The sequence below is a fragment of the Solanum stenotomum genome, chromosome 11 (genome assembly GCF_019186545.1).
Source record: "Solanum stenotomum isolate F172 chromosome 11, ASM1918654v1, whole genome shotgun sequence".
NCBI lineage: Eukaryota > Viridiplantae > Streptophyta > Magnoliopsida > Solanales > Solanaceae > Solanum > Solanum stenotomum.
Window position 1 is genome coordinate 36363022 of NC_064292.1, and position 10699 is coordinate 36373720.

At 35.9% G+C, this 10699-nt stretch overlaps 2 protein-coding genes across 2 annotated transcripts in view; both read left to right on the forward strand.

Moving 5' to 3' along the window:
• LOC125844869 (immune-associated nucleotide-binding protein 9-like) overlaps positions 1-10699 on the forward strand; it is a 947253-nt gene that overhangs the window by 478375 nt on the left and 458179 nt on the right. The window lies entirely within an intron of this gene.
• Positions 10258-10699, forward strand: part of LOC125844868 (GDSL lipase-like) — a 20228-nt gene continuing 19786 nt past the window's right edge. Inside the window, exon 1 of the mRNA XM_049524226.1 lies at positions 10258-10621. Coding sequence (XP_049380183.1) covers positions 10354-10621 — 268 coding nt within the window. The 5' untranslated portion in view covers positions 10258-10353. The remainder of the gene's footprint in view (positions 10622-10699) is intronic.

Genomic DNA, 10699 nt, shown 5'->3' on the forward strand with positions numbered 1-10699 from the left:
TTATGATGTATGTTGGTTTGAGTGCCTAGTACATTCTCTCATGAACATGAACTTAAGTAAAGATATAATATGAATTCTAAAATAGAATTATTCTTAGCACCGAGTGGATATGAGTATGAGATGGGTTCCTTCACGCTAGTAGTTGGGTTCCCAATATGGTTATCTCATGAGATGGAAACCTCCACGTTAGTAGTTAGGATTTCTAGTAGGAAACTCATTATCCCATAACTATGTGCCCACATAGGTCTTTAGCTAGTGGATCCACCTAAAGGATAAAATGTATGTTCCACCTTAGGCAAGTAGGACACCTCTTTTCGGTGTGGGGGTAGAACACCGAATTCCATATAGCTCACATGGTCTATGTCGGTTAAGGCTATTTTCACTATACGATACGAATATGAACTATGATTAGAACATGGACTTTAATTATGACTTCTTAAGAGGTACTATTTTGTATGAGTGGGGGTATGAGACTTCACTTATGCATTGTACAAGTAGACTTTAAGAGGGGTTATGGTGAGGTTCTCTTATGTTTTGAAGACTTATGGATTATGTATACAAGATATGTATGGATGTCAAGGTTGACTTTACTTGTTATAAGTTATGATCATGAATAACTCCTAACTTATGTATATTGGTTATGGATGAGGCAAAAGTAAGATATGGATGTTCTTGATGACCTAAATGTGATACTTAGCGTTTGGTAGGGTTATGTGATCTTAACTTTGCATTGCACTAGTATGGCTTTGGGTTTCTTATCTGTTGGTTTGACTTATGTTTCTTCATAAATGTGCATAATGGCTTTCAAACTTGATAAATGCATGATTTCAACTAAATGTCCCTTTTATGCATATTTTAAGGATTTTTATGCATGGCTTCCATACTTAGTACATTATTTGTGCTAACCCATATTTTCTACATTTACTATGTGTGTAGGTTCCAGACGTTGAGACGTACTTCTTCTTTTAAGTGAAGCTTGGGTTGACTATTCCCTAAGCTTGGTGAGTCCTCATGGTTCGAGGACAAGACATTATTCATTTCTAGCTCCTATTGTACTTTCTATTTTTGAGACTTTATTGATGTAAAGGGCTTGACCCTAATTGTATTCTCTATTGTACTAGATGGTGATTGAGACTAGGTCTAGACTCTTATTTTTGTTTATGAAAAAGAAGTTGACATCGATTGTAAAAGTTTTAAATTCCGTATCATTTCTATGACTCCATGTTTATGATTATGATAAGGGCTTGTATGAGATCCCTTCGGAGTCAAGTACGACGTGTTACGTCAAGGGGGTACCCCTGGGTCGTGACACATGATCTAAGTCAGCAAAACTAGTGGTGTGGTATGCATAGGGATATTTCAGATTTTGTGTCTCAATTCTTGACTTTCCAATAGGTCAAGTGTGAGCGCCACCGATCTGAGGTGTGTTGGAGATCATTCATATTCCTACTTGGAAGTGGGAATATATCACCATGAATTTTGTTGTAGGTTTGCCTACTACGTTGGTGGTTATGACTCTATTTGGGTGGTCGTCGATAGGTTGACCAAGTCCACCCATTTCATCCCAGTTCGGGTGAAGTATACGAAGGAGAAATTAGCCTAGTTTTACCTCAGTCACATAGTCCGACTTCATAGTATGCCTACTTCCATTGTCTCTGATTGAGGTGCACTATTCACATCCCACTTTTGGAGAGCCTTACAACATAATTTGGGTACTCAGTTATATATGAGTACATTGTTTCACCCTCTATCAGACGGGCAGTCCGAGCGGACGATTCTAGTGTTTGAGGACATGTTTTGAGCATATGCGATTGACTTTGGTGCTTGGCGGGATCAACATCTGCCCTTAGCAGAGTTTTCCTCTAATAACAGTTATCACTCCAGTATTTAGATGGCCCCATTTGAGACATTATATGGCAGATGGTGTAGATATCTGATTGGTTGATTTAATTCGATTGAGATGGACCCTTTATACACAAACTTGCTAAGAGATGCCATGGAGCATATCCGTATGATTTTGGGTAGACTATCGGCAGTCCAAAGAAGACATAAGAGTTATGCAGACCAAAGAGTTCAAGCCTTAGTATTTATAGAGGGTGATCATGGCTCTGAATTTCACCCATGAAGGGTGTGATGAGGCTCAAGAAGAATGGCAAGCTTAGCCCTAGATTCATTGGCCCTTTTGAGATTTTGAGCCAGGTGGGAGAGGTGGCCTATAAGCAAGCTTTTCCTCCTAGCTTGTCAGTTGTGCATATGTGTTTCATGTCTTCATGCTTCGAAGTACAGATAGATGAGTCTCATGTACATTCGCTTGATTTGGTAGTGTAGGGGCTAGACTTGTCATTTGAGAAAAAACATATATCCATTCTGGATAGGCAGGTTTGAAAACTTAGGACCATAAAGATTGCTTCAGTTAAGGTGCAGTGGAAGCACCGTCCAGTTAGAGTGGCAACTTGGAAGACAGAGTTAGATATGCAGGCCAAATATCCCCAGTTTTTTGAGGTTTCATTTATTTCATTTTACTTTATGTTTGAGAAAGAACATGGTTTTAATAGTAGATAATGAAATGACCCGCTTTAAAAATTTCTACAAAATTTCTATTTTGCTCCTCCCAGTGATTGCCCCGAGTCATTTCTGGTTAGTTTGTGAAACAGATTTTGAGTAAAAAGTTATGAATTGTGGAAATTTTAGAGTTTTGAAAGGTTAAAGTTGTTAAAAAGTAGTTTTTGGTTTATTTTGAAGTTTCGAGTCTCAGAATATAATTCTGTCAATTCCATCAGCCTTGAAATATGAAATTTTGTCTATGAGCGTCGTCGGTTTAAGATTTAGAGTCTTTTCATGGATTTGAGTTCCTGAGTTGAAATTTTTTGAGAAATTTGCCTTTGGGTTGATTTTGGCCAACATTCAGAGTTTGGATGCTCGAATTTGATTTCTGATAGTTCCATTATATTTGGGGGATGATTTTAGGCTTCATTAGATTTGGGGGGAAAATTTTAGGCTCCGTTAGTTTTTGGGGATGATTTTAGGCCAAGAAGAGGTGTTGGTTGAATTTTCAGAGGTCCCGAGCTTGATTTAGCATTTTTAGGTGTTTTGTTTGTTTCTTGTGAATTTAATCCATTTTAGATCAAGGGGACCTCAGATTCGTATTTTGATGGTTTCATTGAGTCTGGAACGTCAAGATTATTTGAGTAGCATATTGGGTTTATATGTGTGGGGTTCTGAATGAATCCCAAGGCTCCATTCATAAATATTTGTGTTGACTGATAGTTGTTGATGATGCAGTCCTCACGTTCGCGAATGGTCTTCGCTTTCACGAGGTCACACGCGTTCGCGAAGGGTTAGAAGGGCTAACCTTCGCTTTCGCGACCTTCGCTTTAGCGAATGGACAACTCGCGGAAGCGAGGCTGGTCAATTAAGTGGGGTTCGCTTTCGCGACTAAGCCTTCGCTTTGTAAAGCTCGTGTTAGTGATCTTGGGCAAGTGAAAACGAGACCTGCAAGGGTTTTGGTTTGATATTGCGAGGTTTCTTTCCCATTTTTCATTTTTTGAGCTTTCAAAACTCTTGTGGAGCGATTTCAAAGAAATTTTTGTGGTGATTCTTTTGTGTAAGTCTTTGTGAACCCAAACCTTCGATTCCCTATTATCATTGTGGTTTTTAACATCAAATTAAAGATTTTGAATGATAGTGTTTGGAGAATTTTCAAGAACTTGGGGTTTTGACTAAAATAGTGATTTTGGGGTGAATACCCCTTTGTTTTCGAAATGATTTTCACCAATGGATTCCAAATGTTATGGTTATTATATTCATGTAACAATTTTCATATTCAACCTTTATTTTTGACATCGGGTTTTTGAATCAATTTTCATTATTGTGTTAATACAATAATGCACTAAGTATGATAACCATGCAAAAACATGTTTTTAAAAGGACATTTAGTTGGAAACTATGCATCACGCCTTTTTAGAGAAACTTCAAGAACATTTAGTTCCATAGGAACAACATAAATCCACATATATCATCATACACATGGAAACTATTCATAATAGCACATAAAGCCACTTATAACATTTTAGGCACGTTCAATGCATACAATACATTACCTTCTTCTTTATCTTAAATCCTTTCATCAAGCAACCTATAGGGAATACTTGGTGCAATGTATCACCTTAAGGTTACCTAGGGTGAACTTACATATAGCCTTCATCAATCCAACCACACATATTCATAGATTCATAAGCATACCATAAGACATAGTCTTCACATAGGAACCATCACCTAAGACAACCCCCAACTCACACTAGTACAATGTGCAAGTAGCATCTCATAATACTACTCACACCAAGTATTCCTAGGAAGCCACCATAGACTAGGCACATCATATTCAACAAGTCATAACATCTTCATTTAACATTAGACATAAGACCAACATACTTCATAACATCATATAAGGACTCATTCATTTACTACATCATTAGTCATAACCCATTTAGTTCATATCATATGTAAACCACCTTCACAACCCTTTCACAAGATCACTTGTGCAATGTACACATGGAGTCCCATACCCCCACATATACTAAGCAAACCCATTAAAAATTCATAAGTGTAATTCACATGTATAATCATACTTCATGTCTTGACATAAGTAAAGTCAACTTTAACATGCTTTCATATTAACATACATAGACCATAGTCTTCATTACATAAAGAGCCTAATCATAACCTCCCTTAGAGTCCACTTGTGCAATGCATAAGTAGGGTCCATAGTCCTACCTACACTAATTAACTCTTCAAGAAATCATGAGTAGAGTTCACATTCTTATCTTAGTTCATTACTGAACTTTCGGGAGACATTGCCATAACGGACAGAGACCATGTGAGCTACATGGAATCCGGTGTTCTACTCCCACACCGAAAAGAGAGGGTATTACTTACCAAGGTAGGACCTACATGCATAATAGCTATCTAGTGGATCCACTAAGCTAAGACCTACGGGGGCACGTAGTTATGGAACAAGGAGATTGCTACTAGAAAACCTTGACTTACTAGGCGTGGAGATTTCCATCTCATGAGACAACATCTATGTTGGAAACCCGGCCTTGCTAAACGTGAAAGTTCTCTTGTGGGAAGCCGGACTTACTAAACGTGAAGCCCCCACTCTCATTTTTCATGTTCACTCGGTGCTAAGCTCCATACTCCCTTTTTAAACATCTTTAAGCCTTTATTTAACATTAGTTCATAAAATAGGCTTTAGGGACTTAATCCCTCATATCATATAGCTCAAAGGTTTCTAAGATGAGAATGACCTTTCATCATAGAACCTACATTATGTGAGAATGTCCTTTCACATAGTCATACCATATTCATAACATAATCTAGTTTAGAGTACAATTGAGGAAACCTTTCAAGAGACTCACTTTCACTAGATTATCATAAACCTTATTCATTCATTCATGTATGTGTGTACATATGTGAGAAAGCCTTTCACATAAACACCTTTATACCACACATATTCATACCTTGCTAATCATACACTTTGCATGCATAATAAGATGTAAGGGTGTATATAAGAGTTAACTTTCAATAGACACCATAACACATCATATTCATAGATATACATGTAGAGTGTGTGTGTACATATTGGTCTTCATAGTGACATAATAGCAACAACATTGATATTGAGTGCACTTCCATTCAAGGGATCACAACACATTCACAATGTCCCCAAATCATGAGCTATTCATATATAAAGCTTTTAGGGATTCTACACCACACCCACACTTCATCATAGGAGACAATGACACATTCAACATTGAATAGGTACTCCTAACATGTATATGATAACACATTCATATAGGGGTCATATAGGTAGGGGTCATTCCACAATAGTACTTAACATAATCAATCATGTAGACCACACCTTAACCCTAACATTATCATTCACATTATACTCCTCATCATCAACACACTTTAAACATAATGCTAGCATTGAGGACTTCATACATAACCTTCTTAGCATAACTTCATAAACATATGCATCATAATCATAAATTTACTTCACATCTATTGCCTTCAAGGCCATGATCTCAACATGCATAGATAGACAAGAAGTAAACACCGCCACCATAAGTGGGTCAAACCACACAATATCGATTCCCATACTATAGACTAGAAGTTAGGTCAACTTACCAATTCTCCAAGTCATGATCACCATGGATCAATCCTCAACAATTCATAATCAATTGAGATAGATAGCAATAGGAATCAACAATGTAATTCAATAACATAAACATAATCTAAGTACAATTCCATAAACAAAGGAATCAACCCATAACTTTGCCCATAAGGCCATAATTCTCAACTCATCAATATACCAACAATTCAACACGAATAAGTATAGATAATCATAGGAAACATCAATCCAATCTAATCTAAACATAATTTCACCAATAGAAATCATATTCACGAAGACCCATATCATAGGCCAATTTTTGAGAATTTGGGGATCATGGGTTCTTCATGAATTCCTTTGAAAACTATCTTAAAAACCTTAATTCCACATCAATTCATCAATAGAATGATTTATAAAATTGTTTGACAAAGGACCCATGGTTAGATTGAAAATTGGGAATTTTGGTCTTTGAATCACTTTTGAAAATCTTTGATAGAACTTCTTGAATGAGAGGTTATTCAAGAATCAAGAGTTACCATACCTTAATTATTGAAGACCCATTAAATTGAAGAAGAAATTAATTGAAAACCCATCTTCTAGCTTGAGCTTCATCAAGGTCTTCAATGGAGTTTTTGAGAGAATCTATTTTTGAGAGGGAAGGGTCAATTTGAAGAATGGGGTTTAATTCTAGGCATTTGGGGATTTAACCAACTTAAAATACCCTAAAATAGGTATAATAACCGTTTATAATAATTCCCCAAACTACCCTTCACTTAGTTGGACCTTTTAAACAAGTCAAACTTGAGTTCTATTTTCGTAGATTTCGTCGGGAAACAAGTTCGCGACGCGGAGGTGTTCCCGCAAGTTTCTGGAAATTAAATTCTGAGATAGTAGAGTCCGCGACGCGGACCAAACCTTTTGGCCATGGGTGGAGCAGGTCCGCGACGCAGAGCCACTCCCTCAATGCACAACTTTAAGTTGCCTTGGCAGCTTGTTTGGCCAAGGTTGGGGTCCTCCTCAAGGACCCTTATGGTGGCCCTGGGGAGTCGTATCCGAACATTTTGACCCTAAAAACATTTATTAAGACACTAGGGTCACCTCCACTGATTTTAGACCCTAAAAAACACATAAAAACATGAACAACATACTAGAACACACCAACACGTTAAAGACTAGTTTCTGAACGTCTTGGTCGTCCCTTGACGTTTGACTTCCAAACTCTTTAAAACTGACTTACAAGGCTATTCTTCATTATTTTAACAAGTTATTAATGCATAAAATTCGTGTGAGGCTCTACTTTATCCTACTTTATTTTGAGGGGTGTTACATGTTAATTCCATTGTTTGACTAGATTGTGTTGATTTGAATATTGTTCGGAATGGAAAAGCTTAAGTCTTGGATTGATTTGTGATTGATTAAGGCAAGTGGACTTTTAGACCTTGTTAAAACTTGTAGAATCTTGAATCCTCCTTGTTGTTTGAGTTTGGGAGTAATGGGAATGAGATGATGGGTTAATTGATCAAATTGAATAAACTTAATGATAGAAATGAGGTTAAAGAAAGAGGCAATGTGTTGATAATATTATATTGAGTTCTGTGAATTGCCTTGAGTGTTGATATTGAATTGGTGGTTGATGTATACTTTGATACTATTGTTGTGGATGTGAATTACTTGAATTTTTCATTTCCTCATTATTGTGTGAACGCCCATCTATTTGCATCGGTTCTGGAAAACTATGATGAGATGTATTGTAATTATACCGAGGTCATTACCAGTGAGTGTTATTGATGACGAGGTCATTGTCGGTAAGTGTTATTGATGTCGAGGTCATTATTGGTAAGTGTTATTGATGTCGAGGTCATTCTTGGTGAGTGTTATTGATGCCGAGGTCATTATCAATGAGTGTTATTGATGCCAAGGTCATCGCACGAGTGTAATTGATGCCAAGGTCATTGCGAGCGAGTTTTATTGATGTCGAAGTCATTATCGACAAGTGTTATTGATGATGAGGTCATTGCCAGCAGATGCATGGACTATAGGTGTTCCCTATAAGTCCCGATTGATATTGTGATAGATAAACTTGATTATTATGACCGATGACTTGATACTCGTGATTGATAAACGTGATACTTGAGATTGATGAAGCTGACTTTGATACTTGTGATTGATGACCTTGACACTTGTGATTTAATGAAATATAACTGGTGGACTGTTATATGAAACCTTGTGAGTTGTATATCGTAAATTGTTAGGTTGGGTTGATTTTTGTGCAGGTTATAGTTGTGGCGGTTCGATTGGGATGGAAGGAGTTCTCATTTTTTTTATATCTGGTTTTACCTTGTGCTTAGTGAATTTCTTGTTGGGTACCATGTTGTTTGGTACTCACTCCTTGCTTCTGCACTTGTGTGGGTTCCTAGCCCGGATCTATGTGATTATCCTCCTTCTGTCTACTTCCAAGTTTTTATAGTGGATACTTGAGATGTAGCTACTTGTCATCCCGGCAGACCCTCTTGTTCCTTGCTTATGTTTCGTTCCATTCGAGAGATAAAGACATTGAGACTTGTTTTTATCTTTCAAACTCTATTTATTATTATACATTAGTGACTTGTACACATGACAACCAGGTTTTGGGGTTGTTTTTAAAAATACCAAGTATTTTCATGCTTATGTTATTATTTGTTTATTTCCGCATTTTTCTTTGATATTGTTGGGTTTTAGGCTGACTTATCTTGGTGGGATTAGACGAGTTCCATCACGTCCATTTTTGGATCGTGACAGATATATTTAATTCCATGAAGAAATATTCTCAAGTATCCTAATCTTGATTTACTTAAATTTGATGATGCTTGAGTGTCGTATATGAACTATAAGATAAGAAAGGCGGCTAGTGACCTATTATAAAACTAGAATTCATGTTCGTAGGAATCCTCAATAGGGACGGGCATACCCTTTGGGCTCTATATTATCAGATACATTCGGTTAAGGCTATTCATTTCAATAATTCTAACCCACATTATTATTTTTAAAATAAGACTAAGATTTTAGTTATGTATTGTTGATGTCCAGTCCACTGCCGACTCAATGCTTATAAAAATAAGGCATATGTCTTAGGTCCCAATTTTAGGGGCCTCAATTTTTACTAAGAATAAGTTATGTGTTAATTTTTTTCATAAAAAAAAATTAATTATTCCTGATAAAAGTATATTTTTTAAAGAAATTATAGTATTTCATTTTATTTGAACTCATTTAAATAGAAGAAATCAAAAAAACTGTTGCTTTGTCTTGTTACATTACTCTATGATAAGTTAGAGTAATACTCGGTCAAAAATATGAATCAATAGTCAACTGCAAGCCTATTTGGATTGATTTATTTTAGGTGTTTTTAAGAGAAAAAAGTTTCACCATCCAAGAGTCAATGACCCGAATCACTTTCGAATGCCTTGAAACCCGAATCAAATATTGAATGCCCCGAAACCTGAATCAACTGTCAAACCAAGTCAACAATTATCATAGAGATTTATCAGGATTTGATTTCAAGCTTGATAAATGTTGACTTTGGTCAAACCTTAAAAGCTCATCCGATATTCTTTTGATCACCTAAAAAGGCCAGTACCGGTCAAATAATATACAAAAGCTATAAAAAAAACACTTAAAAAACTCAAAATGACGATAAGGATAGTTACCATATAAATACCATCATTTGAAATTTAAGAAAATGAATTTTCTCATGATCATAATAGAAACTATTAGGATTTTCACCTAAAATCTATCTTTGTATTTAAGGAATAAATAAAGGGAGCTTCGGTAAAAATAAAACCATTTGTATTTAAGGAATAAATAAAGGGAGCTTCGGTAAAAATAAAACCATGTATTTCTCCTATACTTGTATTATAGATTAAATTATAAATACTACAATAATCAATTGATTTGCTGGCATACTCTTGTCTTCTAGTGGAGTAATAATTTATTTATATTTTTCGATATTTTTTGTATCCCCCAGGTCAACTATATATTTTCTTAAGACGACTTAATAATAAAATAATACAGAAAGCTCAGTTACTCTTAATTATTTAGTTCAAAAAATCAGTAGAATAAAAAAATTCAAGAAACTAAAGCTACACATCTCTTGTTTATTTCAAGTAGCTAGAATTATATTGCAGTTGCAAAAATTAGAGTTGATAATGATGGGTTTAATCATCCTCATCATTTGGTTTTCTCTAATAATTGGCATACCATTTGGGTGTTTTGGCAGCTACGAGAGAACATTATCATCAGTTCAAAAACAAAAAGCCCTCTTTGTGTTTGGTGATTCTCTCTTTGATCCTGGGAATAACAACTACATCAACACTACTACTCAATTCCAAGCTAATTGGTCGCCTTATGGTGAATCATTCTTCAACCCTCCTACTGGCAGATTTTGTGATGGTCGTATCATTCCTGATTTTATTGGTAAGTTACATCGATCGCTGATCTACTCTTAACAAAGATATCGAGTTTGTATGTATGAGAAATATATGGTAGTAGATA